Genomic DNA, 19,367 nt, shown 5'->3' on the forward strand with positions numbered 1-19,367 from the left:
TTCCAGATTGAACCCAGGAATTAATTCATGCAAAGCATGCGCTCAACCAATGAGCCACACCCTATCTATCTGTTGCTTTTCTCTTGTTTAAATATAAGTTAATTTACGATGTATATGTGATATAGGCCAGAATGCACAGCATGCACTCATCCACTGAGCTACATCCCCTGATCTGTCTACTGTTTTTTTTCTGTTTAAACATAAATTATTTTTACACAAGATGTATTTTACTTTTACTTAAAAGCTCAGCATGCCCCCTGCACTGCGCTATATTTCAATTTGAGTTATTATCTACCAGGAGATGCAGACATTTGAGATGCTAGGGGTGTAGGACCTTGTTGAATGAGGGGGCCCACATTTCTGAGAAAAACATTGAAAAGATGGTCTCTTCAAAATACAAAATTCAAGTAGGCCTATACAAACTACCATGGCCACATGAAAACAAACCCAATACAATATGAAAATGTCTAAAAGTGTTGGAAAATAGCAATAGTTTAATTTTCTCTGAAAAGAACACTGGAACACTGATTACAATTTTAGATGTTTAAAATTGTAATAAGTAGCCTACCTCAATGTAGTTTAAAATCTATCCGACAATGCCATATTGTGAAATAAATGTTTAATGATTAAAATCTGTAAAAATATAAAAAATATATAAGTGTAAAGTTTCAGATAATTGTGGATAACAATCTGTAGTCCTCCAGTATCCCATGATACCACCTGCTAAGTGCTCAGCGCGGTGACCTCCCAGTAGCTTCTGTAAAGGAGGTGGCTCGTTGTTGCGTATGCACGTTACTGTGTGAGTTTGCGCGTTAGCTGAGTGCTGCTGCGTGGATGATGGCTGCCTCGAAGCCCGTAGAGCCGCAGTCCGGGAGTGGGCTCCCCCGCTGGCAGCTGGCACTCCTAGTAGGGACACCGATCGTCCTAGGCGTCGGAGCTGTTTACCTGTGGAACCGAAGTCGCAGCAAGGAAAAGCAAGGAAAAAAGAATGGAGAGAGGAAAACTCCCGAAGGAAGCGCTAGCCCTGTACAGGGCCAGCACGGAGCGACTAACCCAGAGCTGGAGAACATGGTAATGTCCCCAATTATAAAGCATAACTGTTGTTTTTTTCTTAATAGACAACATTTATATGTTTGGACCTGTCATTTTGGCCGTAAATATTTTCTTGACACCCTAACATTACTGCACTCTCAGTCAAGGACACTGCTTGACAAACTAGCCCGTGTTAGCGAAAGTGCATTAGCCATTTAGCTTCCAATCCAAACGTGAGCTGCTAAACCACATCTGTGATCAAAATCTGTTCAGTCTGCTAGGATTGTCAAATGCATAACCCTGATGTAGAGTATATTTTGATCATACGCGTAAAAGTCTGTTTTATATAAAATGCAGGTGGTGTGTGCTGTATACGAGGGCGGGGAGATCAGTCAGATAGAAACGAATCCACATGTGACAGTTTCCTTGTTCACTGTTAGTCTTTTATCTGTTTCTTATTTTGCATGCTTGTACTTCGTGTTGTCAGAGTCGGCTCTAGTTTAACAACATTTAAAGCGTAAAAATGTTGACGAACATGGACTTGTGCTCTCATTTATAGGTATGGTATACGTACAGTTACATAGTCAGGGTCGAGCTCTGATGTCCATCTGTGTTCACATGGTCTCGGTAATGAAGAAGGAGAGAAAAAAAAAAAGCTCTTGTGAGAGTGAACAGTTTGACTTGATTCGTTTTGGTTAAACTAGTTTTTAATGACAGTGCATATCACTGTGATCACCAGTAATCTTGAATGACTGGAAATGTCATGGAAAGTCATTAGTCAAAAAGACACGTGTATGAATTACACTCAGAAATTTAGCAATATAGAATATGATTAGGCCAGTGGCAATTGCTCGAGTTACAGCTATGGAACACATATGTTATGTTCATGGTCATGGTATAAGTTATATATAATGCTGTACATTAACTGTGATACAGCAGCTCCATTTAGGGGTCCTATTATTCTCTTTTACGAAGATCTTATATTTAGGGCTGCAACTAACGAGTATTTAGATAATCGATTAGTTGGCCAATTATTTTCCTGATTAATCGGATAAAACAGGCCTTTTTTTATTGACAACATACTATTCCACATCCTGCCCAATGCTGTCCTTCAAACAAACATTTGAGTTGAGTGCTATGAAAACACACACGGTAAATATATCTTACAAAAATTAACCATTAAAAAAAAAATTGGTTTCAGTGTCTGGATACTCTCAGAATAATAGATGCAGGGATCTTTCAGTATATATCAGTTGTACAGCCATTGTTAGGGGTTCCTATTTAATTGTTCATTTTTCTTTCCATGCATATGGTTTAAGGATGGTTTGGCTGGATGCTTTGCTGTTAGTATGTTTAGGAATTTGCTGTTACTTTGAAACAAACATCTGAATAATGCTTTTGTGTATGTTGAGTTACTGAGCTAATAAAATATGTTGAACCAAACCCACAGCACATACTATCAAGTTTGATTTGCTGGAAATGCGTATATCAAAATAATAATAATAATAATAAACATATATTTGCAATCTGGGAATGTATACAAATTTTGTCATACTATTATGATATGTATCATCCTACTTATGATATAATTAAGACTTCATTCTCAATAGGAAGCTCACCTCTTATTGTGAGATCAGGGGATTAGACGGACAGACGTGGGGTGGGGGATTTGTCCAGGGCTAGACAGGGGGAGGAGTCTAATGCAGAGATTTTGATTGTTATGCAATTCAAGTGTTTTTTGGAGTTTTGTATGTTGACAAGTTGATCTTTGAGGAGCTAAAATGATTTTCATTTTCACTTATTTAATTTAGGCCTTCATTAAAGGTTTACAAACTCAACAGGAACATCAACATGGGGGGAAAAAAAGAGTGGGTGCTTTCAAATATAGATTAGGAAAAGATATGCTTTACACACACACACACACACTGAATCCCCATGTAAAGCTGTTGGTGCAGTACCTGCTAATCAGTGGCTTTTTGTTTGGTGAACATTGATTGAACTTATTGCACAGAAATTGGCAAACACAATTAAGTGAACCTTTATATGCAGGTCTGTTTGCTGATGTCATGTCAGATTTAAGAACTTGTGTATATAGCATGCCTTCTGAAAATTTAATTGTATCTTTTTGTTTAACCAGCATATACAATTTTCTAAATCAGGGTTTCCCAAACTTTTCCATTCCAGGACCCACCTAGACAAGTATAATCTATTATTTAAGTATATTATTATCATAAGTAATAATAAAGCCATGCCAACAAAGTTTACATAAATGTACTGTTTACGTAAATATTCCATAATGTCATCACGTTACAATTGAATATGTGTGCACTGCATACATGGCACTTGTTTACATTTGGAGCATTACAGTAGATGAAATATGTCCATAAACTTCCTGAATTTGGATATGAAGTGTGATCTGCGCTGCGAGTGTTGGTAAACGCATTGTGGTGTTCAGCCATATTTTCCTTATGTGTTGCTAAGTTGCCAAAACGCACGTGAGAGAAACCACGCTGAGTTGAACAAAGATTAGAGAAACAGACCTGAAACAGCCTTTCGTGACATTACAAATTCTCCAGTGAAAAGTTGTTTATACAAGTCACACCCGCATGCTTTACTATGAAATGTGCAATGCATTTATGTAAATAAGTTGCAGCGATTGTGATTCGAAAATCGCATTAAACAGTATTGAGATTTCTATTCAATGCTGTTATATCATGCAGCCCTGGACTAAACTGTTTGTGTGTGAGAGTGTCATTCACTGAAACGTAAATTTAGCTGCAAACTAGTGACTTTGTACGACCCAACATTTCCCATTCTGTGACCCACAAATGGGTCACGACTAGGGATTGGCATTTTTCAAAAATATTGTATTTGAATATTTGGGCTTATACATTTTTTCATTTTCTTTCCAATTTTCGTTTATTTAAATGACGTTATTTTTTTGTCACCATTTCTGAACAAGCTTAAGATTAGGCAATTATACACAACAAATTTGCATTATATCTTAAGGTTTCTTTTAGTTCAAATTAGGGCTGCAGCTATCGATTATTTTAGTAATCGGGTATTCTACAAATTATTCCATCGAGTAATCGGATAAGAAGTACTTTTTCTTTATAAAAAGAGCAATGAAGCTACACACTGCATGCGTGGCGTGAGCTTGGCGTTTCTGCTGTGTGGTGTTTTCGGTGTCTTTCCACACCAGAAGCCTGTCTGACGTGGTGTTGCTGCTGCTAGGTGACGTGGTGGAAGGCCTATACTTCATGTTAAACATAAATACACAGCCTACTGATACAGCAAAGACAACGTCAGCAGTATTGACGGCAAAATAGGCTACAGAATATTTTGTTCTGTATTGACAGGTGCAATATTTGAAAATCGATAATTATAATTTTTTTTAAGAATTACAATTATATCTGCATTTATGTCAACCTAGAGACTTTCAAACATCAAAATGTCATTTATTAATATGTATTCATGTCAAAATTACATTTAAACATCTTTTCTTATTCTATTTTGCCTGGAAACACTTACAACACGCTTGCGTGTCACGTGAAAAATAGGCGTCGGTTCTATTTCTGGCATGCACGAGTCACGCTGGCAGTGTACAAGCTCTAACCTGTTAACATGGGAGCCAAAATAAAAACTGACACGCCACGCAGCTGAGACGCTCACGCCACGCTTGCAGTGTGTAGCCGGCCTAAATGCTCAGCGTTGCAATCCTGAAGCTCAACACACAGTTGTCTTAAAGAGCACCTATCATGGAATTTTGAAATGTACCTTTCATGTAGTGTGTAACATAGATCTAAGTGAACAAAAACATCCTGTGATAGCTTGAAATATGACAGTGCACCGTATATATAGTTATTTTCTTTCAAAAGTAAGAGTCGACTCGGAGTCATTTTTAAGAATCGTTAGAAGACCGAAGCTTTTTCTCTGACTAGATGACGTCAACTTGTCAAGTTATTTGAATACGATACGCCCACTTATTGCGCTCCAAGACGCCAGTGAAAACTAGAAAACATCATGGCGACGAGACGCTGTGTTCTGAAGTGCCACTCAAAAGCAAACTTCTTTCATCTGCCCAAGGATGAGCATTTGTAGACTAAGTGGCTTGAAGACAAACCATACATCGTCGCGATTGTGTGTTTATTAGTCGTCAAATGTATGTTTCGCGATCTCAGGAAGCTTTTATTATGGACTTCTATTATGGCACATGGTTCTTCTTCGTCTGTCTGTACCATACATGGACTACATGTGCACAGAGCGCCCTCCGGCTGCCAGTATGAATTGAAAACAACACATAAGAGACTCAATCGCTCATGATTAGGCTATAACTGCCCATTTTGAGGAAGTATTAAATAAAAAATACTCCTCTGTTTAGAAATTTGACACAGACATATGAGAATCTATCAATATGTCTCCTCATCTGCACACTTTTGAACTAAAAGCCCTGAGGGATGTTGATTTGTCGCGAGTCTTCGTGAGGAGAATAGAGGAGTTTTTTTATGAATGAGATCAGCTGAGGCTCATATTACAATCAAACAGTACCGACGCGGTTTTCATATTCATAACTCCTGACACATATTAACAAATTACTGTCACTATAAGACTTTGATGGGCGTTCCGTTTCCGAAAATATCTGCACAGACTATACCAATCACAACTGACTGGGTCATCGGACCAATCACCGCAGATTAGCGTCACGTAAAGGCGGGGTTTTGAAAAGTGAATCACTAAAGGAATCATTTGAGAATCGCTGTCAAAACAGGTAAAAATAAATGCATATTATAAGAAAACTAAAGTCTTTTTTGTCATTGCATGCATGCAAAACTGTTGTTGGGGACTTCTAAAACAATATTTGGAACATTTAAAATGCCATGATAGGTGCTCTTTAATTTAAAAATAGCGAGACTAGGGCTGCCACTAACAACTATTTTTAAATCGATTAATCTATCGACTAATTAGTCGCAATAATTTTCAACAATTTTACTTAACAACATTTCATTTAACTTGCAACGTTGGCCTTCAGTAGTGTACTTTAAAAAGTATAAATGTAAACAAGCCCTTGACAAAATGTAAAACTAAAAGAGTAAAAATGTAAAAAGGTACACATTTGTAAACCAACATAACACAAAGTGAATATCAGCAAATACCTTTTTATATAGAACAGTGTTGTCACCAAAATTATGACTTCGATACGATACCAGACTAAAATACCTCAATACTGAATCGATACCATGGCAAAAAAAAACAGTAAAGGTAATTGAATAATATGACAGAACTTAATATATAAGTATTAAGTTATATATTAATATATAACTTAATACCCCCCCCCCCCCCCCTAAAAACTCACTTGGCCGGCATGTTCCTGCCTGCCCTGCTTCACACAGAATATTAGGTCCGGCCCTTTAAGAGCTGCACGGACCAAATTCATTGTAACACCTGATTTCTCATTCAACTCTGTATACGTTCACTAAAGACATATCCGACTGCGTTTACCCGAATACTCGTCGACTAAAAATATTGACGTCAACTAATTAACAGCTTCGACGCAGTCGATTGTATCGACCAATCGCGACAGGCCTAAGCGAGACTAAATTCTATTACCAGTGCTGATGCTGCTCTATCTTGCATTGCGGTCTTTGATCTTGAAATGAGCTGAAAACGAAAGTTAAAGAATGACACGCATTCATTGCGTTTTACCGTGAAATGAGAGTTCTGCGTCTTTATTAAAATCAACACATTAACTATTAACTATCTCTGATCCGCCATTACTTTACCCACCTGACCCGCGGATATAACCACAATCCGCGCGTCCTTACACAAAAAATGTCTTTCTGCAACATGACCGTGTGTAGTTAAATAGACTACACGAAGCTTTAAGGCAAATATTTTTGCCTCGATGATTTTTTTAAATTCGAGTAACTCGACTTACTTGGGGAATCGTTTCAGCCCTAGTTCAAAACATTAATATGTGTAAACAAAAAAATATAAAGAACAAAGCATTATAAGCTCAAGCAGCGCAAAAAGGAAAAACGCTAATAAAGCAGTAAGAACATTCATATACACTCGAGTTGGTATATGGTTATCGTTTTTATTTTATTTATTTATTTATTTATTTATTCCTCATGATCAGGTGAGATCTTGCTCTGCGCTGCAAAGCAACGTAGTAAAATCCGAATAGTATTTTTATTTTAGAATATTCTAATATTCAACTATTCATGCCCATTCCTAGTCGCGACCCCCTGTTCTAAATGACAGTGTTATACGTTTGTGTTTTCAAGTTACTATGTATGTCAATTGAAAAGTGCTCTAGTTAATTTCGGTAATGGATTTAATGAAAAGGCTTAGAAGTATTTCACTACCAATAGAGCAGGTCATATTATGCTACGATAGAGCATGCAGCTTTGTTCTTAACATACATTCTAGTCATCATGCAATCTTCGTTTTATTTAAAATAATTGTGTCTGCCCATCCAGAGTCCCCTTGACAGAGCACAGTCTGCCAAGAATAAGGGCAACAAATACTTCAAGGCTGGCAAATATGAACAGGCCATCCAGTGCTACACAGAAGCCATCAGCCTATGTCCCAAAGAACAGAAAGGAGATCTGTCCACCTTCTACCAGAATAGAGCTGCAGCCTTCGAGCAACAGGTTTGTCTGAGTAAGATCATCATGTGTAGCATCACAAGGTGTTACAAGTCTGAACGATTGCGTTTTGTTTGTTTTTGTGTTTTAGATGAAATGGACAGAAGTGATACAGGATTGCACTCAGGCAGTCGGGCTGAATCCTTGCTATGTAAAAGCCCTTTTTAGGCGTGCCAAAGCACTGGAAAAACTGGATAGCAAGAAGGAATGCCTTGAAGGTTTGTTTCTGGTTTGATTTGAACTGTTTCTGTTGTGTTTTGAGTTATACCAGAATTTTTGCTTTGGGTGGAAGATTTTAATTAAGTCATACGACATAAGTCATTTCAACATTTTAAATTTTTAGGTCGTTTTTAAGCAACTCTTAACAACCTGCTGTCACAATTGCTGATATTAGCATTACATTTATTAATTACCATTAATTGTTTTAATTAAAACAATAACTTCCTTTTAATATTGACAACTAACTGTTCTCTGATATAACACCTTTCAGTCACAAATATGTTTCTACGTTTTTGTAGATGTAACAGCAGTATGTATTCTGGAGGTTTTCCAGAACCAGCAGAGTATGCTACTGGCAGACAAGGTGCTGAAACAGCTGGGAAAAGAAAAGGCCAAAGAGAAATACAAGGTGGGAATGTGACGGAAAGATACAGATCTCAGACATAAATGTAAATTGTAAATGTAAACATATTTTTGCTCTTCATGTTTGCTCTTCTCAGAATCGGGAGCCTCTTATGCCATCTCCTCAGTTCATCAAGTCCTACTTTAGCTCCTTTACTGATGACATCATCTCACAGCCCCTTCAGAAGGGGGAAAAGAAGGATGAGGATAAAGACAAGGAGGGTGAGGCCTCAGAGGTCACAGGAAGGTGAGAGCTGAGGGTTTTATATTTTGCCCATACACACTTGGATTTGTACACTCACTGTTTGTGCTTTCCTTTTGTTGCTTTTAAATTCTGAAGGTTTAGAGTGTCTTATTGTTACACTATTATAATTACAGTCGCAACTAAGTATGAAGTCAATTGCCTTCACTTTCCCCAGTGGAAACTTTATAATTATATAATACATTTAAATTAGCTGTACTGCTCATATATATAATTGTTTTGTTTTTTTTCCTCTTCTAGTTGTTCCACATTTGAATCAAGATCTTTTCCTAAATTTAAAAAAAAGTAAAATTATTAAATTACAGTTAACTAACCACTAATACTGTTTCCTCAGCTCAGGCTACCTAAAGGCTAAGCAGTATATGGAGGAGGAGAACTACGATAAGATCATCAGTGAGTGCACAAAGGAGGTTGAGTCTGGAGGCAGGTACACAGCTGAAGCTCTTCTGCTGAGAGCCACCTTCTACCTGCTGATCGGCAACGCTACAGCTGCACAGCCTGACCTTGACCGTGTCATTAACATGGAGATTTCCAGTGTCAAGGTAACATATTATGATCAGGGATGTGATTTTTCTGTATGACCCACGAATTGTGTAAATCTGAGGGGAAAAATGGGGGTGCTGGTTAATGTATGATGATTGAAAACGAGAAATGGCATTTTCTAATACATTTATTTAATGCATGGATTGCTTCTAACAGTGCTGCACAAGCTAACGGCGCCATCTGCGGGGCACTATTAGCATGTTAGCCAGGGTTCAAAGTTAATTGTTTAAAGGGGTGGTAAAACACATTCTTTCGAAGGCTTGATTGTTTTTGTGGGGTACACTGTAACATGTGTTCATGCTTTGTTTTAAAAAAAATTGCATTATTTTTCATATATTTTACCTTTATTCTACACTGCTCTGTCCCTCCTTGTAAAAACGGTCTGATGGTTTCCGGGTTCTATGAAGCCGGTCCCTCAAAAATACGCAATGGGCTCAGATTGGTTAGCTGGCCCAGTGTGTTGTGATTCGCTAACCGCCTAGTGCACGTTTGTTGGAAACGTCACGCCCCTTACCTTTACCGGTAGACTGTGCTTTGGGTAGTATTAGAAACAATGGCGTCAATAAAACCATACCAATTTGAGCCCGAATCAGACCCAGACAATTTTAGTGAAAATGATCGAGCAGAACCTGTTCAGTCCTCAAGAGTAAAGACTGCAGATCTATAGTGATCACTACTGAATGGCACTGTTACTTTTGTATTTTTAGAACGATTATAGCCAAATATCTGTCGCAAGAACTATTAACCCAAAACGAACACTAAACATTGGCTTTACTGTAGTAGCCAAATCAAACACAGAACCATGTTTAGCATAGTTTGTATCCAGCCTCTCATGGAGACTTCGGATGCCCCGACACCTGTGATGAGACGACTCCACGCCTGTGAAGAGACGACTCAACGCCAGCGTTGTTATGGCCTAAATTAATACACGATTGATTAACTTTTTCGAACATTATTCTTTAACATTGTCTTTCTAACATTTTTACTGTACATCTATGAAATGCACTTTCTGTAAAGCTGCTTTGAAACAATGTGTATTGTGAAAAGCGCTATACAAATAAATTTGAATTGAATTGAATTGAATTCCTGTAGATAAACAATACATAAAAGCTCTAATCAAAGAATAATTTACACTAATGCCAAGTTCGCTGTTAAGATTTAAAAAAAAGTTTGTAACATTAGGTGTTTGTCAGATAACGTTAAGTATGAATGAGCATTTAACAGACTGGTTTGCAGAGCCAAACAGCGTTGTCATCTGTGTACTTCCTTGCTACAACGTACAATTAACAATACAACGATTACAGGAAAACACATCGACGAAAAATAAATCATACTTACAGGTTGTGGCCCGTAAACAGCTTCTGTTTTTAAATCCATCTTTCAGGACAATTCCTTCATTGAATTCGCGAAGATTGTGGAAGCTTTCCTCTGTGAAATGTGCAGCGTCGTGCATTCACACTGGCAGTGTTTGTCTCGCGCAGCTGAACCGCGGCTCGTGTATTGCAAATACAGACGAATATTGTCCATCATGTCACATTTTCTGGTCTTCTCCTCCGACCCCTGTCTGTCTCGTGCTTTGATTTATGATGGGCAGCATATATCTGCTGCAAATGCGACCTGTTCCCCTCTGTCTCATACACACAAGCATATAACATGCTGTATGTTAAACGCACTGCAACGCACCCCCGTCCCTAGGAAGGCTGAACAAAGTGGACCTGCAATCCGGATGAAAATAACAGCGTGTCGTCGGCATTGCGGCAACAACACTCCAGCCTACTAACCACAGCAACGCTTCCCCGGCGATACAAAATGCCCCCCCCCCCCCCCCCCCCCCCCCCCTTATTTCATATTCTCGGAGAAGGGGTGTATGTAAATATTGGGGCTGGTGATGTCAGCAACCATGGAGGAATGTGTAGTAGTCCATAGCGGTCGTTTGCTGTAGTCCATAGAAATTGATTTCTTTAAAAGCTAATATCTCCCTTTGCTTTAAACTTTGAACGTTGTAACTTTGCAGATGTTGTTTATGCTCAAACAGCAACATTACACACTAGCTAAAGTTAGAAAAGTGAAATCATGGTTTACCACCCCTTTAAATATGTAAAAAATATGTTTTCCACTGCTCGGTATGGATCGCTTTGGCGTTTTTCCACTGCTGGTACGGCTCGGCTCGGCTCACTTTTTAGTGCTTTTCCACTACATGGTATGGCTCGCTTAAATAATACCACCTCCGTTGAGGTTCCAAGCGAGCCGTACCGATACTAAAATGTGATCTAGAAAAACACTGCAGGTCACCAATTAATCAGAGAGAACCGTCACTACCAGCCTCATTGGATTTGCAACACAAGACACCAAATCTGCTTCCAGCAACAGCCACCGCATTATCGTTTGTTCGCATAACTTTCTTAAATGACTTGCTTAAAAAAAATTAATGAATGACTGAATCGTGGTCAGTTGACAAGGTGCTTGTAATATAGTAGCAGTGGCTGAGACCGATTTTAAGCATCAACGCCGATTAAAAAGATGCAATCTAATGCTGTTTACATGAAATAAGCCTGCTCCCGAGCAGGTTTAAGCTTACAGACCTGTTGCTATGACAGCAAGTCCAGGATGAGCGTCAACGATCTAAACAATCCAAGATCGTGCCAAATCGTCAACAATCAAATCCAGCTAGCTGAGAGAAGAACAGACCCCAGGACTGCATTTCCCAAAAGCATTACAAACCTAAGTTGATCGTAGAGAACATTGGTGGCAATGGTTCTACGATCAACTTAGGCTTACGATGCTTTTGGGAAACGCAGTCCAGGCCCGGTCCTTTCTCGTCCTTTCAATGCCCTGCTTGCCAGTCTTATTGATCTTATTAGTGTTAATGCATCTTTCTGGTGTGTTTCAGTTGCGTGCTAATGCACTCATTAAACGTGGAAGCATGTACATGCAGCAGCAGCAGCCCCAGCTCTCCACTCAGGACTTCAACATGGCTGCAGAGATTGACCCCCGTAATGCAGACGTCTACCACCACAGGGGACAGGTATGACAACTTCACATACATGTTGGAATTTTCACCAAAAGACACAGTTAAAAGCATGCTCTAATGTTGAGTGTTCATAGTATTAAAGGGTAACTCAACCCCTGATCAGAGCCTAACTCCACCCACTGGCAATATTTGAAAAATGCTGGAAAAGTGGGCAGAGCCCTGCGGAGACAGAGGGGACGAACCGAGGGCGGGGCTGAGCATGGAGCATGCACCTGAATGTGACGGATTAATTGACAGCTGGAGTGAAGCCGTTCCCATGCGATCAATGCGGGAAAACATTTCATAGGGCGTGGCGAGCTTGTGCCCGGGGGGTGGGTAGTGAGCCGTTGGAAGAGCCAACATACGTCACGATGGCAAACAACGTCCAATAAGAAAATTCAACTGCAGTAGCCACAGTTCAACCTTAGGAGGGCAGCACTCATTTTTACACAATATATTGTAGAATTAAAACATTTTCTACCCAAATGTTAAAACATTTACTCGAATCAATGAACAGCACTAATAAAGCCCCAGTCTTGCAGATCATTAAAGGGCTTCAGTGCTGGGAAGATGAATGTGTATTTAAAAAGGGTCATTTATGTAGTAGAAATGTGAAATTAATTTTAAATTTGGTGCCTTCTAGACTGAGAAAAGACAGAACATTTTATTTTTGTCTCATGTGGATGAAAGACAACAACTCCCAGAATGCACTTGCTTCGCTGCCCCACGAGGCCACTCCCAAAGCCACGGCTACTGGTTATCACTTGCCCACTGCGGCACCGCCCCACTGTTGTTTTGATTTTCATACTAATACAATCATTTCGTTCAGTTAGAGCAGGGGTGTCCAAACTTTTTTTAAAGGGGGCCAGATTCGAGATATATATATAAAAAACTCACTTCAATTTAATTGTATTTTCCAGAAAACAAGAAAAAATATCTAATGTAATTTAACTGATCTCGTACATCTTGATTTAAGAATTTTTAGACATATTTAGACTAGAAACAAGACAAAAATACTAAATGACAGCATTTTTTGCAGTGCACACAAGCCAAAAAGTAATATATCTATCTATATATATATATATATATCTCTATTTCTATATATATATATATTTCTATATCTAGAATGGCTTTAAGGTATTTAGTCTATAAACATATAAATACAAATGCACAAAACTGCAAGTTTATGGCAAAAATAGTCTGCAATTTGGCCTTTATTACTCATTTAATACGTCTACATTACAAATTAAATAAAATTAGATATTAACCTACATTTCTGATAAATTACCATGGTTACAGGTGTTACCACAGTAAAGCCACGATAAATGTTGCATGTGGCATTGTTTGAAAAGTATTTTAACTGAATCGGCTCAGTGTTTTTCCTGATTTGCACGTTAGTGTTGTTGATTAATTCAGCGCTGTTTAACTAGATTTAAATTAAATCAAATCAAAGAGAGATTCGCAGCTCGTACCGGAGAGAAGACCTCAGCGCCGAACTCGAAAACTTCTCACGGGCTGTTTAGTAGGCGCGTGATCGAGACACTCAGCAGGTAAACACATTTCTTCAGAGTCCGAGCTTGCGAGTTGCGCACATAGTGCGCAGAGCACAAGTAGCGCTGTTTCGTTCCGCTTTGGCCGCTATTACCCTGGCCGCTGTAAAATCTAGTACGGCCACCTTGCGTTGACATTGTGAAACTGCATGATTTGTAAATTATCCCTGGCGGGCCACATATAATATATTTTAATAGACACGCAGCGGGCCGTTTGAAATTTATCCCCGGGCCGCATTTGGCCCGCAGGCCGGACTTTGGACACCCCTGAGTTAGAGAATAGACACTACAATTAAAAACTGAACGTGTCTTTTCAATAAAGTGTGAGTGAGCCGAACGAAAGTCACGACACAAACGCAGCAGGAGTCAGATTTCAGATTTTCAGATTTCAGATACGAGAGCGAAGAGCTGAGGTAAGCACAGCAGTCATTCACGACGCGTGTCCAGTCTGGCACGTTTTCAGGTCATGCCTATGGAGGCGGCCGTGTGCATTTACATTCTGTGAGTGAGATCCCACCCCCTGTGGGTGGGTTGAAAACATGCAGAACTAGCTGCTCTAGTCCTTAGCCTCTGGCCAAAACATCCTCAGATGACGCAAAATGATGATATTTGTGTCATCGGAGGATTTTTCCAGAAATAAAATGCATAATTCTCTCATCTCAGGGAGGGGAAATGAGGGGGGGGAAGTACCATAATTTGAATATACTACCAGGTTTCTATTGATACAAAGCTTAATTCTAATCGCTGAAGTAACCCTTTAACTAAAAAAAGTTGTTTTAGGGTTTAGTTACCCTTTAATATATGAGGATTCCATTTTCAATCGAGACATTTTCCAGCTGTAATCTTCATTTACATTTTTTGAAGAATCAGGAGTCATTGTGTGACTGCATGTCTAAGGGGGTGGGTGTTAATAGCAACTCGTATCCCTGCCAAGTTAATGATTTGCAGGTAGATGGGAAATCCCCTGCCAAAATATGCAATTTGGTTGGTTTCTGTTTGTAATATTCTTGAGATGTCTTCACCAATATACCTTAAGATGTTTGTGCATCATGGCAACTAAATGGAATTTCAATGATGCCCAAGTAATTTTCTTTGTTCTGCAACATTCTCTGACAACTGTGTTAGGAACAACAATTAGCAAACAACATTCCCCAACAATTAGCAGCAACAAATGTTATATATTGATAACCTTTTGGGAATATTTTTACTTCTTAGTTGAAGATTCTGCTGGACCAGGTAGAGGAGGCTGTGGGAGATTTTGATGAGTGTATAAAACTTCGGCCAGACTCTGCACTTGCCCAGGCCCAAAAGTGCTTTGCATTGGTAAGTACCACAAGATGGTACTGTTTACACATTAAATCCTGTGCGCTGGCACTGTTTGTGAAGACATTTGAATGAGATTATACCATTGCTTTATGGATGTTGTGTACTTCTATTGACTTTCAACCAGAACAACCTAATATTAGATATTCTTAATTTTTCTTATCGTAAAAGTGGTATAAACATTATTGCCTTTTTTGTCTCAGTACCGACAGGCATACACTGGAAACAACCCATCCCAGGTTCAGAAAGCCATGGATGGCTTTGAGGATGTCATTAGGAGGTTTCCAAAGTGTGCTGAGGGTTATGCTTTGTATGCACAGGTACTTCTCACCTTAATGGCACAAAACCATACAATTGTACTTTATCAGAGTTTACTTAATATCTTTAACTATAATGTCTTTGTGATTTTTGTTTTGTGATAGGCACTAACTGACCAGCAACAGTTTGGTAAGGCTGATGAAATGTATGATAAATGTATTGAACTAGAGCCTGACAACGCCACAACATATGTCCACAAAGGGTTAGCTATATCTTTTTTTGTTTATAAAATCCTATGTTAATCCATCTAAGTTCAACAAAGGAAATGCTTATCAGTTGTGTTTCTTTTTGCAGTTTGTTGCAGCTTCAATGGAAACAAGATTTGGAAATGGGGCTTGAGCTCATAAGCAAAGCCATCGAAATTGATAATAAATGCGACTTTGCTTACGAAACTATGGGAACCATTGAAGTCCAAAGGTTTGTGATGACTAAAATGTTTTTTTTATCACTTTTTTTCTGTACTTTTGTTTTTGTGTTCCTAATTTGTGGGCCATTGATTATATTATAAGGTTTATATGTAAAATGTGACTAAGCTAATTCCTACATTTAACTCAATAACTTATCATGTAATTTCAACTTAAATACATTTCAAAGATTAATTTAAGACAATAATTTTAAAGACAAGTAACCGCTCAGTAATAAAATAAGAAGAAATAAACAACTCACAAGCAGTATCATGAATAAATACAATAGTAGAAATTAATTAAACAGTACTTTTATGTTTTTAGGATAGGTCTAACAGTAGCATTTAGGAACAGAAATTGAATGATCAAATATACAGAATGATCTCATGAAATGGCGTATGTATGACACGCCAATTCGCTATGCCATTTTGGTGTGCTATCAAGACGCATAATCGCTTTTTAGCGTGTTTATCAACGCTGTTTCATTCTATCCCCCTACACTGCCCCTACCCCTAAACCTACCCATCACACACACACTGCCCCTAAACCTACCCATCACAAGAAACATTCTGCATTTTTGCATTTAAAAAAAAACAACATAATTTAGTATGTTTATAAATCCATTTACATTCACGCGGAATCACACGGCGTAGACATACACGCAGAGATTATGGTTCATTTCGGCGTACACATACACACAGAATGACACGGCGTACACATACACACGGATAGCTCAAAATGCGTACAGATAACACGCCATTTGGCTTTAGAAAGTGGCGTGTATGTTAACGCAAAGTCATTATGTCATATGTCATGTTGAAATATAAAATAACAGCATAGTTTTCACTGTATAAAATAATTATAGATAATTAAAGAATTATAGATCCTTTATTGAAGTTACAAAAGTTAGTCAGTCGAGAAGTGAGTGAAATTTTTATTTTTTTTTCTTTGTCTTTTGTAGTTTGGTTCATGCAAATGGAAAACAGCAGCAGGTTTATTAGGCTGCTGTTACTTTAAGAGCCAATGCACACATGCATTTTCTATCTTAACCGTTTACCTTCACTTAAGCTATAACTGACTGTGTTTGAGAATACTCGCCAAGACGGGCACTTTGTCAATTTTGTGTATTTGTCCATTCATGTGCAAGAAGAGAACTTGATATGGTATTTGTACACTGTCTGAGACTAGCTTTCTGTGCTGTGCTTTGAATGCATGTGCACAGAAAACCGCACTCGAGTACCGAATTAAATTCTCTTGTCGTTTTGCGTTAGCATGTTTTACATTGGCAAGAAACGTGCAAGTGATAAACTTGTATGATGATGATGCAAATCGGGACAGTGACATTGCATCAACTGGCCTGAGAGTCTTTCACGCTGTCCCAGGCCATTGGGCAGTCCTTATTATCAAGCCCTGTATTCGCTTGGGACAGAGTATCTGAAGGTGTCTTTTAAAAAATAAACATCTACCTTTTTTCCACAGAGGTAATCTGGACAAGGCTATAGACATGTTCAACAAGGCCATCAACTTGGCCAAGTCAGAGATGGAGATGGCCCATCTCTACTCCCTCTGTGATGCTGCTTATGCCCAGACAGAGGTGGCCAAGAAGTACGGGCTCAAGCCTCCCACGCTATAACTCTTGCTTCCACTCTCTACTGCCGGGCCAGAGTACACATCTCACAACCTTAGTTTGATTTTTTTTTTTTTTTTTTTTTTTACTTCATCATAAAGATGATCATTGTCAATGAAAAGGAAGGCCGAACATGTTCTGCTACCGCATGTTTACACCAATTTTGAGGACTGGAAGGTGGCAGAGAAAATGGTGGAGGAGCAGCAAAAGGAAACGAGAATGCAAAACGCAAGCTCATATGAAAGACTGATGGCTGCTCTGTTAGATATAAAATCATCAGTGGCTTAGTTCAATCAGTTCAAATTCTCCCTCAATGAGTATGGCTTAGACTATTTTACAACTTATAAACGGCACTCATTTGTTCATGTTTAGCCTCCCCTGCCAATTGTGACAAATGTCTTCAATCAATAATCAATTATTTCTTTTTTTCTCCAAACACCCGATTCACTACGTTAAATCAGTGTATACCATCAGCAGGACTGTGTTTTGTATTCATGGTTTGATGCTGTAATGTGCGTAAGCTTTGTCATTTCACTGTCACATCCTAGCAACCTAATTTGCGTTCTTTGTTGTATGGGAAATGCAGGATTAAAGTTTTAGTTGAGATGTGTTTGTGGTATAAATCTGTATGTTCTTGATGTGTCACTGCTGTGATAACAGTGTTTGTAAGAAGGGGCTTATATCAAGGAAAAGTTTGAAATTTGGCCATGCCGTTATTTGTTTTTGTGTGTATTTGTCTTATCTTGAATTTTTTTTTTTTTTTAAATATATATAATTATGTGCAGCAATGAGATTTCTCTATAAAAATAATACACAAACTAATAACCTACAGATATTCAACTGACACAAAAAAGAGACAAATGGCACATTATTTAATGTTGTGTTAGATAATATGACTAAAGTAATTTAAAACCCTCTTTGCCCTGTATAAGAATTTTGCCGTCACATTGCCCATCTTATCAAACTGAGGCACTTAAATGTTAAAAACAAAGCTGTGAAAAATGTAATGTTACATTTTTGTGCAAAAACATGAACCAAGAATCGGCAAAATTACATTCCTCTCTTATTATCTTTAAAACTGCACATCTGATTTTATTTGTTTAATTCCTCTGAAATAAATGTCATTGAGGGGTATTTTTTAAAGAATGGCTCCGTCCTTGAAAAATATCAATGTAAGAAAATAAAACAAACACCTTACATTTAGCAACTAAGTTCTCCCTAGTCTTTTGCACTGATTTGTGAAATATTGAGGTACTTTTAAAGCATGGCATGCCCTTAAATGCATATTTAGGTTAGTGTTTATGGAGGATAATTTTGTAGAATAACTAGTGTGTGTGTATAATTTATATATATATATATATATATATATATATATATATATATATATATATATATATATATATATATTTGAGACATTCATAGTTTGATAGTGGTTATAAGTCTTTTTTTATTTTTATAAAAGGCAGTCAAATATTTTTCCTAGCACATTGCAACCATGATTTCTTCACTATGCATTAATTCCACCATCTTCTCAAATAAAGTTAATTTTGATATTTTATTTACCTGCGTTAAGTGGATTTCAATATCAAAACAATATAGATTGCTTAAGATATGTTCCCTTATTGTAGCTCTATTTTGAAACCACTGTTGACTGAATGTGTTACAGTAAAGGGCATGGCCTTTCGCCTGACCAGTTTACAAAAAAATGTGATCAGTTGCCTATGCATGGACACCTATATGTAAATGTTTACATGTTTGCTTATTTTCTTTTTCCAGCCTGATCAATTGGGATTTACAGAGCAATGTTGGTGGAACAAGTAATTCCAGTCATTCTGCTGCATGTTTGAAGATAAATGATTGTTTTAAAATAAAGTACAATGAAAGCTAATTGGCACAACCTAAAGGTTTAAAATGAATTTGTTGTGCTGAATCTGTTGAAAGTTGATGTGCAAAATAAGATATGCCTCAAGTAAAAAAAAAAAGTTATGTCGGTAAAGTTACTTGTGTAATATTAATGTATGATACCCTAA

General features: G+C 38.0%; 1 protein-coding gene across 1 annotated transcript; it reads left to right on the forward strand.

The window, feature by feature from the left end:
* The first annotated feature begins 729 nt into the window (after window positions 1-729).
* Window positions 730-17,424, forward strand: tomm70a (translocase of outer mitochondrial membrane 70 homolog A). The gene is made up of 12 exons (XM_079840067.1): window positions 730-1,071; window positions 7,512-7,685; window positions 7,771-7,897; window positions 8,198-8,307; window positions 8,399-8,547; window positions 8,897-9,104; window positions 11,996-12,130; window positions 14,881-14,988; window positions 15,192-15,308; window positions 15,411-15,508; window positions 15,601-15,723; window positions 17,190-17,424. Exons 1-12 carry the CDS (start codon window positions 835-837, stop codon window positions 17,341-17,343), a joined length of 1,740 nt encoding a protein of 579 aa, XP_079696193.1. The 5' UTR covers window positions 730-834; the 3' UTR covers window positions 17,344-17,424.
* Window positions 17,425-19,367: the final 1,943 nt, after the last annotated feature.

This window comes from Gobio gobio, assembly GCF_949357685.1.
Source record: "Gobio gobio genome assembly, chromosome: 17".
Taxonomy (NCBI): Eukaryota; Metazoa; Chordata; class Actinopteri; order Cypriniformes; family Gobionidae; genus Gobio; species Gobio gobio.

What these genes read in the sequence shown, in the direction of transcription:
- tomm70a (XM_079840067.1), top strand. Translation starts at nt 835, where the DNA reads ATGATGGCTGCCTCGAAGCCCGTAGAGCCGCAGTCCGGGAGTGGGCTC. An exon ending in TGGAGATTTCCAGTGTCAAG is followed by an intron (nt 9,105 to 11,995) that starts GTAACATATTAT and finishes GGTGTGTTTCAG; the next exon opens with TTGCGTGCTAATGCACTCAT. An exon ending in CCCAAAAGTGCTTTGCATTG is followed by an intron (nt 14,989 to 15,191) that starts GTAAGTACCACA and finishes TTTTTGTCTCAG; the next exon opens with TACCGACAGGCATACACTGG.